The sequence below is a fragment of the Microplitis mediator genome, chromosome 8 (assembly GCF_029852145.1).
Source record: "Microplitis mediator isolate UGA2020A chromosome 8, iyMicMedi2.1, whole genome shotgun sequence".
Classification (NCBI taxonomy): domain Eukaryota; kingdom Metazoa; phylum Arthropoda; class Insecta; order Hymenoptera; family Braconidae; genus Microplitis; species Microplitis mediator.
Genome location: NC_079976.1, coordinates 8190481 through 8209607, shown reverse-complemented (window position 1 = coordinate 8209607; position 19127 = coordinate 8190481). Strand labels below are relative to the sequence as shown.

General features: G+C 30.2%; 2 protein-coding genes and 1 non-coding gene across 10 annotated transcripts in view; 2 read left to right on the top strand and 1 right to left on the bottom strand.

The window, feature by feature from the left end:
• Positions 1–19127, top strand: part of LOC130673341 (E3 ubiquitin-protein ligase MYCBP2) — a 229073-nt gene that overhangs the window by 115957 nt on the left and 93989 nt on the right. The gene's annotated exons all lie outside the window — the stretch shown is intronic.
• LOC130673345 (myrosinase 1-like) lies at positions 263–17794 on the top strand. 2 transcript variants are annotated; one of them, XM_057478330.1, is made up of 7 exons: positions 263–399; positions 12392–12622; positions 12693–12826; positions 16067–16324; positions 16421–16601; positions 16697–17112; positions 17174–17794. In XM_057478330.1, the coding sequence occupies exons 2-7, from the start codon at positions 12457–12459 to the stop codon at positions 17582–17584; spliced, it is 1566 nt and encodes a 521-aa protein (XP_057334313.1). In that variant the 5' UTR covers positions 263–399; positions 12392–12456; the 3' UTR covers positions 17585–17794. The 2 variants fall into 2 exon arrangements, with proteins under 2 accessions (XP_057334313.1, XP_057334312.1); XM_057478329.1 differs by lacking the exon at positions 263–399 and adding an exon at positions 10155–10312.
• On the bottom strand, positions 15650–15770 carry LOC130674072 (5S ribosomal RNA). Its single transcript, XR_008990967.1, has one exon. It is a non-coding gene; the product is annotated as a 5S ribosomal RNA (ribosomal RNA).

Genomic DNA, 19127 nt, shown 5'->3' with positions numbered 1-19127 from the left:
GCGGCTTGTTAATATCTTGAAGCCGTAAAAATTTGAACTTAATCGGTAGGGTGCGTTCAGAGATATTTCAAAAATAAAATTTTTTCAAAAATGTTTTATTTGGATAACTTTTAATTTGCTCGATGGATTGATTCCAAAATCTAATCAGCTCTGAGACTTCATAAGCCGCGTCGAATGCCACCTCAACCATCAAAAACGGTTCATTCGTTCGAGAGAAACCGTTGACGAAAGAATTGAAAAAAAATTTTTTTTTTAGTTTTCTCGAAATTGCTCAAAAACGGCTGGATAAATCAATTTCAAAATCTAATCAGCCCTAGAACTTAATAAAACGCATCGATTGCCGCCTCAACCATCAAAATCAGTTGATTCGTTCTCGAGATATCGTGGGAGAAAGAAATGGTAAAAAATGTTTTTTTAGAAAACAATGGCATACCAAAGTATTTTCGAGCTCGAGGAGCTCGAAAATGTATTCACAATAATGTTTTCGAGCTCAACGAGCTCGAAAACAGCGGGAAGTTTTGGGGCTTGCCCGCAGGGTTAACCGATAGACCGATTTTTTTTACACGGGTATGTCTAGCTCTATTTATCTTTACTTGAAGTAAAATGCCTATAGAGCAGACAAAAATACTGTTAGAAAATAAATCAGCCTCTAATCAAACTAGTGAAAAGTCTAATGTTATGTCGGACTTTGAAAATATTAGAAATTTGAAAAATACTCTAGTAGATCTTTCTTCTCTCTAAATTTCTCAGTATAAAATCGCCCACATAACAATCGTTTGAGTCTAGGTCAGCGTCATCTAGATGCTAAACCAAAAGACAGCAATCTCTCGTTTCCTGAATTATTCAAAAAATTAATCTAACTTATTTAAGTTAATTGAATTATTTAAATAATTCAAGAGATCTAAGAGATGCTCACTTGGTTTAGCACCTAGATGACACTGCCCTGGACTTGAATACATGTCAATAATTATTTTTACACCCTAGTACTGTTTTAATTGAAAAAACAAATTAATCATTCCGAAAAATTTCGTAAAAAGAAAAATTCTTTTCATGGTTTTCATAAAATTTACATATAAAAAATATAAACAAATTTGGAATATGAGGAATACCCTCTGTATTTTTGAAACCATATAAAAAAAAAGTATCAAGAAATGCATACAATTTAAATATTTATTTATAAATATGAAGGGTAGAACTTTATCATCCTGCAATAGAAAACAAAGTTTTTGAAACCTCATTGTAATATTTTTTTTTCCATTGATTTATTTCTCGAAAAAATAAATCGAAAAATATCTAAATAATATGTATTTGAAAGACAGTGATTTGCAATACACTCACCGTTACTTTAAATCCATGAATACATATATACATACATATTATTTTTTTGCTTGAATGTACAAAGTTTCGCTCAACATATCCGTACGTTCCAATACAACTCGTCGAAGTAAACGTATCGTATATATATAGATATATAGTTAGCATTATACGTATATAGGAACTGCACTACCGGATGCTTTGATTTCCATCCAATTTCCATGAATTTCTCGTATCGCTGGACTCACTCTCGAGAGCTCGGACTCGATCTTCACGAAATTTTTCACCATACCTCTTTTGTATGTATATATATATAACTTGCTCACAAGCTTTTGTCGCTCATACAAAAAAGGTAAATTCTCAAACGAGAATTCAATTAAATTCAAAATAAAAAAAATACATTAAAGCTAACAAAAAAAAAAAAAAAAGTAAACAAAAAAAGAATTTTCTTCATGATATCACTCTCTCTCTACTGGCATCAAACTATTCAACAGACGAATTTTAATCTATTTTTTCTATTTTCCAATTAATTTTCAATGAACTCTATCTCCAACTTTATGTCATCCCGTCAAAAGGATCTTAAAACTCTCTACTCTCATCGGCATTAAACTGATTCGATTTAAATTTTCAAACGCTTCAATTTAACTGGCAATTTATTTTTTATATTTTTATTTATCCATTTCCTATTTGTCGACTCGTGTTAAACATCTTTTATTTTTATTTTGTCTATGTTCAAGTCTCTAACAGTCTTTATAGTAATGGAGAAGGGGTAAGACGATTCCCTATTCTATGATGACCCTTCTGTAAAAATCATAAAAAAAAACGAGGCTAATAATGTACCAGTGTTCATTCACTACTTGAAGGAAATCGGACCCGTAATAAAATTTCAAAAAATTTTTTTTAGATGGTCTGCGTATTTTATGTTTTTCAGAAGACTTATAAATAACCGGGACTATTTGAACAGTCAAAAATAAAGACTATAAAAATTTTTTCTTATTTTTATCTTCACCCGTAAAAAATGAGTCATATATGCCCAAAAATAGAGCGTCCGCACAAAGGAATATTCCAGCAAAAAAGTATATACGCGGCTTATATCTTTAGTATTTTCATATATATGCTATTTTGACGGCATATATTCCCGAATATGAAATTTTTCTATGGGCGATATGGAACGTATATGCAAATTGGTCATATATGCTCTATATGTTTCATAAATTAGTCATATATGAATCATACACTGAAAAAAGAAAAATGTGCTGCGAACTAGAGTCAGTTTTCTCATCAAAGTCGCCGTTGGCTAAACAAAACTAAATTTTGAGTGGGGTAGTTCGCAGCACACATTGTTTGCTTAGTATATACTCAATATATGAAGCATATGAAGATCATGTATGGCAAATTCTAATATATGATTCATTTTTCACGGATATTCAAAATCAAATTTATATTTACCGCCAAAATTCAAAAATCACGAAAAATTAATTTTTTGAGGTGACCATTAGCTCCCTTTTTATAACTTTCGACTCATTAAATCGATCGTGAAAGTTAATAAAATCCTTAAGGGAATTATCTTGTCCCTCTATCCCTTATATAAATATATATATAGTATTTATTGTATACAAAGACGCGTTTCTTGGCAATTCCTAAGTAAGTACTGCAGATTACAGTAGAACGCGCGACTTTTCCTCAGGCACGAATGCTTCCATTTATTTTTTTTTTTTTGTTTTTTTTTTTCCGTTATAGTTACTCTTGAGTTAACTCTCTGTACTGAGTAACTGTAAATAAAACGAGTGCAGAGAATAGGTTAAAATTTATTTCACAAAAAAACCAATAAATTTATTTAATTGAATTATAAATATTTATTGGTTTATAATCTATTTTCAAAAAATATGATAATAATAATTTCTGGGAATATTGAAGTTATCAAATTGACTTTACTCCAGTAACTCGTGGACATTCTGTGTAATAAAAATAAATGGAAATTCGTTCACATGACATTGCGGACTTGGCTTTAAATTTCCACTCAACTGGTCTGGAGAAGTCCGTCGACCTGCTCAACCAAAAGATGAGACAGAAAGAAATAAAATGGAAGGAGACTTTCGAACGTTTGAATGGTCGCGAGCGGTTGTGTGTTGGCGCGAAAGAACGAACGAGAGTTAAGGAAAAAATTTAAAAAAAAAAATAAAAAAGTAAACGAAGGAAGAAGTTGAGTCCAATAAGAAGAAGAATAAGAGGATCGAGACTGGACCAGAAGACCGAACTAAGCATTCAAGTGCCTTTACGATACGTAATTGCTTCAATTCAACTGATCGACGTCTTAATGTAGTTCATGAAAATATATCAAAAGGACTTTAATTCCGTAAATAAAAAAAATTAAATTAAGAGATTGTTAAATAAATTTTAAAAAATGATGAAAGAAAAATAGTGATGATGTTCACGCTCACTTTTTTATCTCGTTTAATTGCATTTGTACTTGAGATTTTATTCACTTCTACTTTAGCTTTTACATTTTTTTTATCTTTACATTGCTGCGATTATACTTAAGACGATTTCGATTATCGAACCAATTACAACTTCATTCTTTTTTTATTGGAAAAAGAAAATGAAAAAAAAAATCAGATTATTTTCATATTTAAAAATGAATTTTTTTTTAAATTAAAAGTTTAATACTTTGACGGATTTTCACTGCGAAAAATTGTTTATAAAACTTCTATTGAACTTTTCCGATAAGATAATATACTTTTTTTATAGAAAAAAAAAAAATAATAGCATTGGAAGTAAGTATTAACTAAATAATGATTTTCTTGGGTTTATTTTGTTTGTATATTTTTATTTTTACGAATCAAAGAACGTGGTTTTAAGAAAAGGTACGTTTTTCCTTTTCGTGTCAAATCCGGCTTTAGTTTTTCCTCTTTACGACATTGGATTTTCTGACTGCAGGCCAGCCCTCAAGTCTTTTTCTTTTATATCAACCCTTAGTCTGTCCTGCAGTGATCCAATTTTATTTCTATTACAAAATTGTATTCCCTCTTCGTTTTTTACTTAAATTTTTTTTTATTCAATTTTTTTTGCCTCATCAAAAGTTGAATTCGATTCGATAAATTCATATTCGTCTACCAGGTATTAATTTTCTTTTTAATTATTTTTTCATCACAAAGCAAAGAAAATATTTTATTTAGTTATGGAAAATTTTTCCAACACTCAAGGACACGGTAAAAATAATTTTACTGTATTACTTGAAAATTTTCAATCGATTTATTATTCATCACTTGAAAAAATCATATATCATTTTATATATTTATTAAGTTTAACTTTTAATTAACACAAAATTTATATGTATTGAAAATTTTATTGAGTCACGGAAAAGTTCTGGAAAAGTAAAAAATTTTTACTAAAATTGAAACCGATATGTTTTCAATGTCAATTTGATTGAAAAAATTTATTTGACTGTTTTAACACAGAGTATGTACTGTAAAAAATTTTGAGTCCGCGGTGTGATGTAAATGATTTGGTGTTAAAATTTTCAACACTGCCGGTGTAATAGTTACACAACGCACGGTGTTAAATTTGGTACCGTGTGAATTTTTAATTAGAAAATTCACACCACCAATGGTGTAAATGTATACGTTACTTATTTAAAACTCTCTAAACTTCGACACTCGGTATTTAATTTTAATTTAAAAATAATCGACACCAATAATAATAATGCTATACTAGTTCTGCAGCCTATATATTATTTGATACTTTTTAACGACAGAATTGAACGATATTTGTGGTGATAACACCGAATGGTGTAAAAGAACACATTCATACCGTGTTAAAAGTACACCGCTTGATATTTCACACCGTCAATTTACACAGAGCCGACCGTGTAAAGTCTTCGGGAACCGTTTCCACAAAAATTTTTTTACAGTGCGTTGATTTTAACGCATTTATTTTATTTTTATTGTGGTACAATGAAACACTTTTTATTTAAAAGAATTGAGAATGTGTCAGTATTATCTTCATTCTCTAACTGAAGCTTTTTCAAAAAGTGTGTAGATATATACCCGTTAGTAGAACTAGTAGCAATTCTCGTGGTGTACCGTAAAATTTAGTCACCACTGCAGAACCACACTAATACTACTACAGTAGACTATTACAACTACAACTACAAGCATTATTACTGTAGGCGTATTTTCTAGCCCTCGTCTTTATTCTAAAACTACTGAAATACCGACTACATACTACTCGTACCCTCGATAGTTTTTCATCCCTTTTTGTCTGTCGTTAAATCGAGTTAACCGATGCTCGACGCGCCAACGCGAAAACGTCGTTATCCATGTAGTTATATATATATGTCGGTTGTGCGTGTCGTGTTCGTTTTAAATCGAGTTTATACCTTTCGTACTACTCTACTTCTATAGTATATTGTAGCATTGTCAATGTGTTGTGGGGTTGTGCAATAAAGAGTACAGTGAGAGTATGAGGATTGTTACAGTACCGATTGTCAAGCTGGAGACACTGCCACGATTTTTCATTCTCTCTCTTTCTCTCTCTCGTTTTATTCTTCCATTAGTAATCAACTGCTTAATTGACGTTCAATTGTTAGTCGAATTGTTTTATCTTATTTAAATTTATTTACGATTTTTTACTTGCAATAAAATTATTGCTATGCTAATAGACTTAAAAATTAACTGGATCATTAAAACTACGCTGTGAAAATTGCGTTTACATTTTTGTACTAATTATTATATGACCAGCTTTGAAATTAATATAAATTATTTGACACTCGTAAAATTTTGTTAAATACAAAAATAATTCGAAAATTAACTTTGAGGTAGGAATTAACTATGAACGTCAAATTTCTCTAGTACTGACATCCGTTTAATCAATTAAATATCTCTTGAATTTTAATTTCATCTAATTAACTGATCACTCAATAATTTAGCTGTGTTTAATGAATCGAATGATTTTATTAACTCAATTATTTATAATTAATCACTCAGCTTTCATCAATATTAAATTTCTCTACTAATAAATGAAACGCGCGTTTTGAATTTTTTTTAAATTTATAAACTAAATGACGATTCCATTTTAGTTTTGCCTCAAATTATATTATGTAGTAAATTTATTAATTTACATTACACTGTAATAGATAGTACGTAATGTACCATTTTTTGTGATTAGAAAAATTTTAATTCTTCATTGGCATTAACGCGATAGCGCGTCAATATTTGCAATTTGAAATGACAATATAATCAAGACCAAGACTGAAACTGAGTCGTACAACATCAAGAGAATACTGAAAATGAATGACGTATATCAATACAACAGCGCGGCTGTCAATTAACGAATGAAACCAAAAATAGCTACAAAATAATTGAATAAAACCAAAAGCAATACCAGAACGACTCGACTCTTGGTTTTGATCTCGTTAGAGCATTACTAAATATTTCAGATTTAGTGAAATGACAGTTGTCAAAAATCGTTGTTTCATACCTTGTCACACAATGTACTATTACATCGATTTTATAAATAGAGGACCAGTTTTTTACAATTGGGTTCCAGACTATTCTCGTGTAAAAAAAATAATTGAAAAGAGTTTTACAAAGCGGTGACTATTCTAAACTTGGAAACGTGATACAACAACGAACTTTTTTTTTAAAATGTTGAAAATTCACGGGAAAAATCAATGGTTGACATGTTACTATTAAAACATGCTCAGAAAAAACGTTCGAAATTAACTTTCTGAATATATTTTGTCTGGAAAAAAATTTAGCACTTTAAATAGAGTCAAGAAATGGTTACCAAAGTATAAAAATATGTTCATTTATACTCGGAGAAAAATAAACTTTAAAAATTAGTGTTTGAAATAATAACCCGGAAACCGGGTGACAATATGGGGAAATTTAATGTTCCAAATAATAAATTTATTCATACATGTCGTCGATTTTCTAAGTATCAGTTACGATTTTTAAAGTTCAAATAGTAATTTTTCTTACGTAGACAAATAAATTTTCATATACTTATTCTGTAATTATTCAGGTTTTAATCATAAATGAAAAAATAACTATTTAGAATGATAGCATTTACTGATCACTTTATCAACATATTGCTTGTCGTTCTCAATTTATATGGTTCATTTTTTCCGTTTAGTATTAAGTTAGTTCTTAGTACTTCAGAAATTTTAAAATCGTTTAAAAAAAGTTCGTCATTATGTCACATTTTGAAGCTAAAAATATTCAACGCTTTTCTAACATTTCTTCGACAGTTTTTTTTACACAAAAATTAACCAATTTTCAAATCTATATTAACCATCCTAAAATATCCTCTAAATGGCTTATCATCGTCAGTCAGCCGTTACGAATTTCCTAATTTTGATGTCAATCTCATATTCAGTGACCCAAAAATTATCGGCTCAAATTTAAAAATTCGTTTATCCTTAAGATTTGCACACTTTCGTTAGATTTTCAGCACCAATGGTTAATTTATACAATAATAAAATACCGCCAGTATTCGAACTAAAATTTATAATGTCACCTTGGAAAGTAAACGCCTATAGTTCACATCTTACGCGCTGTTTTCTGTCTAGAAATTCAAATTCTTAAACTATATATGGAAAAGTAATTACTGTCTTTTCTTGATTATTTAGCAATCGAAAAATTTCTATTGAAGACAAGTAAAGCGACCAAGGGTAGGGATAGTTAACTCGAGTTGTTTCCTCGCATAAAAATCCAAAGTTTTTAGAATAATAATAAAAAATATATTTCATAGTGTTTGGTATAGTAACAACAGTAAACCATAGTCGATATTGCGCACTAGTTTACACGGGTCGGTATGCATTTTATGAAGGATAGGTAGTAGTAACTCTCCAGTGAAGCTGGAAGTTGAATTTAAGCGTGAATATATACCAGAGGGATGAGAAGGGCCTTATTGAAACTTTAAAAGTGGCAATAAAGCACGTTTACGATAAAGGTATACTAAATACTTTTAAATATTTTTTACTAACATAACCCAGAAAAGATGATCAATCAGGAATAAAAATATGAACCAACCGCAAATTAAAAACTTTATAAAAAAGTGAATTTTTTTTCTACACTCATTTTAGCTTTGTACAAAAAGTATATATTTCAAAGTTATATAAACTGAAGTCTCTTACTGATGTCTCATGAGAACATGTTATATATCCTGAGTCTATTCTTGTAGATACAAGCCATCGATCTCTTGAGAATTCACAAGTTATACTTTTCTATACTATACTTTTACTCTTCATCTTAAATTTTTTTCCCTGTCCATACTATTCTGTTATGTGTGTACATTTATATAGAAAAGAAGTTCAGTATCTCAAGTCTCTTGAGTAACCATGTGAGCCCAAAAATCCCATGTGAGGTCGCACATCTGAAGACAAGTGTAAAGGAGGGTAAATAAAATACAGTATCTATATATACATATATGTGTATAGTATATATTTTTATGTATATACAAGTTGAGAGTAAGATTACAAAGAGCTTTTCGATTGGATATTGTAGTTAAGTTTTCGAGATTGTGTGTCAGATGCTTTATCAATGTTATAACGACCTGTCGCCTTTATTGCCAACCGTATCACTGCATACTACCCCTCAAACTGCTGAGTTCGCGTCTCTCGTAATAATAAAACGATCTACATTCTGCTATGCTAGTAACGCTACGTTCTTGAAAACCACTAACCTCAACATTGCGTTTATAACTTCTGCAGTAATATACGCTGGTGGTAAAATAAATTTATTTTCATTTCATAGCTTTTATTATTATTATTTTTTACGCGGTCATACACCATTTTCAAAATTATTACTACTTACATGTCTTAATTTGTGTTACTGAAGCTTTAAAAAAAATTTTAGTATCCATTTTAGGGCTTGAGAGTCTCTTCTGAAGAGAACATTTTCTTTTTCTCAATCGAGATCTTTTTTATTTAATTTCCTTTTTTTTAAAAATTTTTTACTTACTATCGGCAAAAGTATTTTCCGACGCACTAAAAATGTTTACTCATCGACCCCGTGCGACTATACACCTATTTTTATAGGTTATAAAATTGTATGCATAGATGATTCAACCATCGCGGGAATAGTAACATTGGCGATAGTTATCGCGGACGCCACAATGTCAGTATGGCCGTCAGGCCCATACTGCATTGCCGTATCCACATTGCTTCTGGCCGATAAACCTAGTCTAACGACATCTATATAGTTTTGGTGGTAATACGATAGTATACATTGATTAACACGCCAGAAATTATGGCGGGAAAAACTAGTAGCATTGTGCCCTCAGCATTGTAGTATGGGTCTCAGGACCATGCTGTTTCGCCGTGCCTGCTATGCATACGTGTGAGCAATACAATAGCTCCAGTACTATACAGTATAGTAAATAATGCCATACTTCTGGGACTCGTTACAATACTGAAACCATACCAGTATGGTGTTAAACGCCATGCATTTCTTACCGTGTAGGTACGCATTGTAAAAAATTGGGAGTGAATTCGGAGAGACATAACATTCAAAAAACGTGTAAGTCTTAGCACACTAGAAAAAAAACTCGGTCGCGATTCTCCCGATTAAGCTTGAGTGCGTTGATAAGGAGTCAGATATAATCATATTTATTTATTAACGTACATGACATATCTCAGACTTACTATAAGTGTCTAAGTACTCATAAGTAATCTAACTCGATACTTGTGTAAGCAAAAATGTTTTTTGTTCAAAGTTTAATGAACTTGTAGAAAACATCGCTAATTATACAAGTAGGGGAAAATATCGTGATATAAATATAAGATGGTCATTTTTTGATTACAGTCAATTAAAATACACTGGACTAGATATGAATAAGAATGAAATTTATATGATTTAGTCTCAAGGTATATTACTATACCATTAATTTAAAAGTATAATAACTTGATAATTATTGTAACATTCTAATTAGTCAACGAAAATTAAATGCTTGAAACTAATATGTTATGTCTGTAAATTAATTATCAATTCTATCAGTGAGTAAAATCAATTAATTTAACACATCTTAGTTTCCTACATCTCCGTCGTTTATTTCACCGCAGCCTCAGTTGCCAAAGTGAATTTAAGTGTCTTATGTGGTATTGAGATGCCGATATGTGTTGTCTCTTGCATGCTATTGAACGTAACGTAATTTAAATTTAGAAGACTTTTTTATTGTTTGTTCATTTGATCATTCAATTTTTAATACCAAAGCAAGTAAACTTAATGTTTACAAGTCACGTTTTTAGTAAATAAAAAAAATTTTGAGACAAATGGAAAACAGAAAAAAATAATAATAATCAGTGTACATGTGTCACATGCGAATATGTGAAATCGCGGAATCAATGCGCCAGTAATATGATTATATAATGTTTAAAAAACTAGAAAATAAGAGTCGAAGAAGAGCAGGAGAGATAGATACATCTCAACCAGGACCAACCTTTCACTTTCTAAATTTTATTACCCATAAATTAATTAATTATTCCCAAAATTTTATAGCTTTTTTATTGCTTTAGCCTTGGTACATCTCTAAGATAAAAAGCTTAGGTTCGCATGCCGCCTAGGAAAGTGAAGAGCCTTCCATTAGACAAGTAGCCTTAGCTGATGAAATCCACCTTTCACCTTCAATCCAATTTTCCCGAAACTCGAACTTGTAAACAAACCTTGAAAGAGACATTTATTGCCAACAGATTAACTCCCTCTCATTGGGCTAATTCCCCTCACTATTTGTTTAAACAAAAGCCTACTTAGACCGAATTTGGGGAAACCTTGAATTATAACCAATAAGGTTTGGTCTAGTCCCACTATTTTTAATTATTTTGTTTAAACAATACCCCCTCTGGCCCAAATTTAGAATATATATACCCTCTGGTTCAGATCATCTTCAGTCTAGTTCGAAGTCTAAGCTCTCGTGCTCACTCCAGCTCAAGCCGTAAAACAGAACCTCGAATCTCTACAAACAAAAGATAGGAGCTCGTATCTGCTTGGCGACTCTATTAGCTTTGTTTTTAGAAATCGGGGCCCAAATAAAATTCGCAATACCTCAAACAAGGAAAATAAATAATATATATTATTTACTATACTGATATAAATAATCTAATTTTTTAATTAAGTGATATCATCTTGAAAGCAATGACCTGTAAGATATTTTATTTTATCAATCGGATTTTTAACGGAAACGGGTTCAATGGGCGACCGGGAAAATTTTGAAAAAGAAATCTTTTTTTTTTATCTCTGTGATAGTATAAAATTTATGAAAACTCAAAATCTTAGAAGAATGCGAAGTACCCGGGGAATTGGGAAGAAAAATAGTTTTCTGAAAAATATTTTTATTTATTTTATAGTTATTATAAATTTTAAAGTGACAAGATATACTAAGAAAGCAGGACATTTGAAAACCTTTATGTGGACTAATTTTGAGTCAAAAACCATATTTCTGAACGTAGATATATACAAAATTTTTACTTTTGAAAATAGAGATTTCGAATTAGTGATGTTTGAGCTTTTTTGGAACGAGTGAAAAGTATAGTAAAAATACATTTTGTGAATTATGTTTCAAAACTATTCTCATCTGGCTTAAAATTCGTCCACGTAAAGTTCTAAATTCACCATATTTTTTACTATTAAAATTCTAAAAGTTTGAAATAAGTTCAACTTGAAATTCTCAGCTGTCTCAAATTTAGGTCTACATCTTGAAATTTTGTGGAGTCTCGAAACGAATTTTTTTTTACATGCGTACCCAAAGTTATGAATTAATATCACAGAGTAATGATATTCAGCTATTTTTTTAAATAATCACTTAAAGTAATTGGGAATTTACTGAAAACTATTTTTCATTGAATGCATAACAAAACTAATGATTGATTGAAATTCCACTTGATATTAATTTTAAACATTCTGTTTTCCCGCGCAATTAAAAAATTCCACAATTAAATCATTATGGATTTTTAATGAACAACCATATATTTTTATTTATATTCACACAATGATATTCTGTTTCACAAATCTCATTAAAGACTCGTGCGCAAATGTTTTTGCATAGTATATAAATAATTAAAAGTCAATACCATTTTCAGAAATATTTATTGATTAAATACCTTGCGATACTATTTCGACGCCATTAGTAATTCAAACATACATTATGTGGCTCAAAGAATGCCGTGTTCTACATTTCATGTTAATTTTATTATCAAGTTTTATGGATTCGAGTGAATATTATGTTAATGGATCGAATAAATTTCCAAATGATTTTATATTTGGCGTAGCAACGTCGGCTTACCAAACCGAAGGTGCTTGGAATGTGTCAAGTATGTTAAGTTTCTCTGTGTTTTAAATAATTTATTTTATGAATTTATCATAAATAATCCAATTGTTAAGATAAAGGTGAATCTACATGGGATAAAATGGTTCATGAGAACCCATATACAATTGATGACCAAAGTAATGCTGATATTGCAACCAATTCTTATTATATGTATAAAACGGATATAGATCTTGCTAAACAAGTTGGAGTAAGTTATTCATTTACAATTAACTACATTCTTATCATCATGGTATTCATTTTCTGTTACAGTATATTACATGTTTATCATGAACTTACTAGACTTACCCAGAAAAAAGGGATTTCTTGACGCGAAAAAGTTTTACTGTCCCCAAGAAATTATTTTCATTGGAAATTGGAAACAGAAATTTTCTTGAGGTGATAAAAAAATTTTTCTAGTTCTACGAAAATTTCTGTTTTCATTTTATAATGCAAAATATTTCTTACGTCAAGAAAAATTTTTTTTTTCTGTGTACTTATCATTGTTTTTTAGATATTGTAACTTGATACTACGCTGAAAAAAAAGTTTTTTTCCTCCCGGTAAATGTTTTATTCTGGTAGCAATACTGGTATTCTTGTGGTAAGAATACCAAAGTTTATTTTACAGAGCAATACGTATACTGACTGTAGCAAAACTCGGTATTGCTGTAGGCACAATATCGCAATTAAAATAAAAAGAACTTAACCTTACTTTATTGACATACATGGATGTATGTAAATAGGAGGGTGTTTTATTATAATCGACGTATTGTCAACAATTGAGACGACAAACGAATAAATACTAATCGATAATTCAATAATTATAAAAAAGAATATTGCACGCATTATTTTAATATTTGTTGTCACTTGCACTTTTATTTCTATCTCATGATAATATGAGGTAAAAATGCGGGAAACAAAAATTGCTATAGGATAAGTATGTAAGCGCTGGAGACACCACTGAATTTGCTATAGTAAAATAGTGTAAAGTTTTAGTCCCACAAGGAAACTCGGTATTGCTGTGGGAATAAGACCAGGTTTCTTACAGTAAGAATACGTTTACTTTCTATAGGAAAACTGGATCTTTAATACTTTGGACTCCGAGAGGAAAAATAATTTTTTTTCGGTGTATGCTTTAGGAAATTTTACTTATTGTAAATATATAAAAACATTAATAAGTCCACTGTAGCCGTGTGGGTTAAAGCATTGAAAGACTTTAGCTGTAAGAGAAAGGTCTAGGGTTCAAGTCCGGGACTTGGCGCTAGACTAAAATGGCTATTAGCAAGTAGGAAATATATGATCAGGTAAAAAGCTAATAAAGCTGTACCTATAAGAAATAATAGATTACTAATAACATTAAAAAAATTGCGATATGTAAATTTATCGTAGGGAAGAACGGGAAAAAATGAAGACCTACTTAAAAAAAAAAAAATTTATAATAATCTTGAACTAGCCATTTTATCCCGCGTAACCAAATTGCCCATATTTCTCAATATTATTGTATAAGTAAATATTTTTAGACAAAACCGGTTCCCTCTACAATTTATCAAAGTCCGCTATGTTATTTTTGTCAGCTAAAATAATCGATAAAAAGTTAAAAAAAGATACTAATTACAAATTTATCATTCAGTAATTTCATTTATCATTCCGCGTATTTTTAGTATCCAACCAAAAGCGATTCGATTTATCATAATTAAATGAATAATCGTTCAATTTATCATATTAATACTTAGTTATAAGTATATCTATTCAGAATTAATGCCACGACAGTTAATTTTTCTCAGTACTTATAAATTAAAATAAATGACTTGATCTGTACTGAATATCTTTAGTTCTTTTTTTTTCTCTAATTAGTTTATGCGATCTTAATATTTAATATTTTTTTAAAAGTAGTACTCTACATTTTTATAAAAGTTTTATAAAATGCACACCTAACAGTTGCAAAGTATCATAATTTAAAAATAAAAATGTTATTTTTTGTAACAGTGATTAATAAAGATATCGCGTTACAGGCGACAGTGACCGACTTAAAAAACTTTGAAAAATTGTACTTGGAAATAGTTACGTCTTTATGACACCCGGGAAATGCAAGGGTATATACTATTTTTTTTTTTACCTATCGATATTTTTTTGGTCTAGAATAATAAAAAGTTGAAAGAAAAATTTTCCAGAACAAAAATATATAAATAACCTGATATCCTGGGTATGAAATTCCTTTTGACTCCCCCTAACCCTACTTTACTATACTTGTTTTCCAGCCCTTAATTCCTTTGTATCTATTCATGCAGCTGAGGTTAGCTCACTGATCTGTACTGTTTTTGCCTACGATGGTGCGACTGCTGTATGAACAGAAAAACCTTAGGCATTTCCGCCGCCAGTGGGGTTTGAATATTAAACGCCCAAGTAAGGTCACGAACCCAAGCCTACCAAATGACAAATTTGCACCCTGATAACTTCGCTATTGAAGTCGGTTTCTAGACTAAATCACGCACTATATTTGTCATATTATCTGCATTGATACTGGGAGTTTTAATGCACAGATTCAGTCAAAACAGGCTAATTTCTTACACTGAAAAAAAGATTTATTTGAGCCAAAGATATCATATATTTGGATATGGCCAAATAAATATTTAATTGTGAGAAAGATATAATATATTTGAGTAGTTTAATTGCGTAAAACAAGTGATTTATTTGTGGTAAAGAAATGATTCAATTGCTACAAATAAATAAGGGCTTCAAATATATGTCTAGTATCGCAAAATTTTAGGGTATTTGTCACAAATTTAATATCTTTACCACAAACATATCAATTATTAACCACAAATAAATCATATATTTCCGTCAAATTATAAAATTATTTGTATCAACTGTCATATTTTGTCGTATAAAATATATTTTTTTGTCTTTAAGAAATATTAAAAAAAAAAACCACAAATAAATTGATTTATTTGGGACAAAAATTTCTTTTTTTCAGTGTACTGATGAATGAATTTAAATTTCATAAAATTTTCATAAGACAAAAATAAAAAAAAAATGACAACAGCACATGGTGTTCCCAAGCAGTCACCCATCCAAGTACTAACCATGCTCAATGCTGCTTAACTTCAGTGATCGGACGAGAACTGGTGTTTTATCAGCGTGATATGGCCGTTGACAGTTTTAGTGTTATTCAATGACGCATTTAAATAACTGGCTCCCTAAATTTGAATAAAGTTTTAATTTCGGATCATCAAAATATTATCAAACTCATTTTTAAAAAAATTTTTTTCACTCCAGTTAATTAGTAAGCTAACAAAAAATGAACGCTTTAAGTGAATCAAAACTATGAATTAGCGTCTATCTAATCAGATTTAGAAATTACCCTTGGATACGCCCTTACGGTATCTGTAGCGCGATGTTATCTAGACAAATTAATCAATGAACTAAAAGAGAGTCACTTTAAAATTTATAGGCAACTGCATACAGAATTTCTATATCTTGGCCAAGAATTTTACCTGATGGGTTTAGTAACTACATTAATAAAGATGGAATTGATTATTATAACAATGTGATCAATGAAATGTTGAGACAAAATATCACACCTTATATCACATTATTTCATTGGGATTTACCTCAAAAAATACAAGAATTGGGTGGATGGACGAATCCTTTGATTGTTGACTGGTTTGTAGATTTTGCTAGGGTAGCTTTCGAAGCTTTTGGTGATCGCGTAAGAGAAAATTTATTTTTCAATAAACACACACATTAAATCACTACAAAAATATCAATTAAAATTTTTTATCAATTACTGATGCAATTTATTCAGGTTAAAAATTGGTTTACTTTCAACGAACCAAATTTCTACTGCATGTTCGGTTATGATGGATTATTTCCACCGAGAGTTAACCAATCTGGAATTGCCAGTTACATTTGTGGTCACAATGCATTAATAGCTCACGCAAAAACATATAGAATGTATAATGAACAATTTCAGAATAAACAACGAGGTTTGAAAGGATATTAATCTATCCGTTATTGAATTTTTTTTTTTTTTTTCAATATTTTATAACTTTTTTACAAAATTACCTTTAATTGATACTAGGTACGGTCTCATTAGTGGTAGCACTCATGTGGTTTCATCCAGAAAATGTAAATGATCCCGATGAATTTACAGCAGCAATGCAAACAACTGATTTTTGGAATAGTTGGTTTTTGAATCCAATATTTTCAAGTAAAGGCGACTATTCAGATTTGATGAAAAAAAAAATTTCAATGCACAGTTCAATACAAGGATTTCGTAAATCAAGACTCCCTAATTTTACGAATGAACAAATTGATATGATCAGAAATTCATCAGATTATTTGGCAATAAATTATTACCGTAGTCTGAAATTTGTCAAGTGGCCGGAATCTGACATTGAATCAACGATATCATTTTTTGCGGACATAGGTGCCCAAGTTAATTTTGATACTGAAGATGATTTACTAAGACGTGATTCCTCACTATGTTCTACGAGAGTGAGTAAATAATTTATTTAGAAATCTTAATAGTGGCAATAATATTAATTATTTTTATTAGTGCACACCATGGGCTCTTACTGCACTTATTGCTGATTTGAGCAAAAAATATAACAACCCAAAGATGCTAGTCACTGAAAACGGTTTTAGAGACGATGGCCACTTGGATGACAAAAAACGCGCGGAATATTATCGGCTTCACTTTATAGAAATTTTGAAATTAATAAACCGAGGATATGAAATAAAAGGATACTTCGCTTGGTCACTTATTGATGTTTTCGAATGGACTGCTGGTTACACACAAAAATATGGACTTTTTTCAGTTAATTTCACTGACCCACAACGTCCTAGGACACCTAAATTATGGTCCACTGACTTTATAACTCAATTTTATAAAACTGGAATCATACCAGCGCCAACTTGGCTCGATGCGCCATTGCCTTTCAAAAAAATAAATAATTTATTTATGTAATCAAAACCACAGTAAAAAATTTTTTTTTGTAATTGAATAAGAAAAAAGTGGGTGTCTAAATTTTTTGTAGCCATAAGATTACTTGCGGTAACAAATTTCTGCCTTAATGTACGGAAACAAAACATTTGCTGTGCTTACAAAGTTTTTATGACGACAGCAAATCGTTTTTTACACCAAATAAAGGTTTGTAATTCTAACAATATTTGTTTTGTTAGAACAAAAAAATTGATTTGTCGGAGTAACAAAATTTATTCGTTGCGAAAAAAAAATTTCCCAACTATAAGAGAGGTCGGGTCAGTGTTGGCATTTCTGGCGAAGAGCATTGTCGGTTCAAGGCCGTAAAATTATCGTTTTTGTTAAAAAATTATCGTACTCTGAAATAATTTTTCTTTAGCATTTAAAGTTATGTTAATTTAATACAATCAATAGAACAGAATATTTATCTATTTCTGTTATTGATAATGAAAAAAAAAATCGGTTATTTATGCATAATTTTTTTCTAGTAAAAATTGAAATATCGATATCTTTCGAGAAATATCAACGATATAATTTAGATGACTCGCTAGTACTTTTTTAAGCGCTAAAATATGAATGCAAATGATTGACATTTTAATTAAACTCACCTATCATTGTAAAAAATGATTAACTACAGTTATATAAAACGTAACTTGTTACAACTTTAGAAGCTCATAAAAAACAATCGTAAGCAAGAGTATTTTGGAGCTCGACGAGCTCCAAAATGTAATTAAACTGATTTTTTCGAGCTTCTTGAGCTCGAAAACAGCGGGAAGTTTTAGGGGTGGTCCACAGGGCCAACCGATGCCCAGATTTTTAAATTTATATCTTTATAACTTTTTTATGTAGGTACAATTTTGATAGGTCAGAAGAGGGCAGTATAGTAAAAATTATCGTACAATTCTGTCACATAAGGACATCTTTGTTCGATCGTACAAGGCACTGAATGATGTGATGTGTACGATAATCATGTGACGAATGCTAACACTGGGTCGGGTCTTTTTTCTCTATCACTCTCAAGTGGAATGAAAATTTTTTCTCTATCACTCTAAAAAAAAAATGAAAATTTTTGAAAAATGAGATCGTAGACTGCTAGATTATAGTGATGCGATACATCGCTCCTCGTTCGTAATTTTGCTTTTGAGAGAAAAACTGGACAAAAATAATTACTGACCTTTCATGAGATAAAATTTCTCACCATAGAAAATTTTTCGTTTTCTAAGTAGATTTTTTAGAGTAACAGAATTAATTAATTGTAAAATGATAGCAAATAGACTTCCATTACGATCTAATTGCTAACGTTAATTTAACAAGCATTATTTGTTATGAGAACAAACCACTATTTGTTTTGATGGCATAATATCATTTGTTGTTACAACAAAAATTATTTGCTAATACGACAAATCCTATTTGTAACAGCAAGTCATCCCTCCTTGTTATTCTAACAAACCGATTTGTTGCCATAAGCAATTCGATTTTGTTGCAATATCATAAAATTTCATTATCCCGTATTGCAGTTTGATGAAAA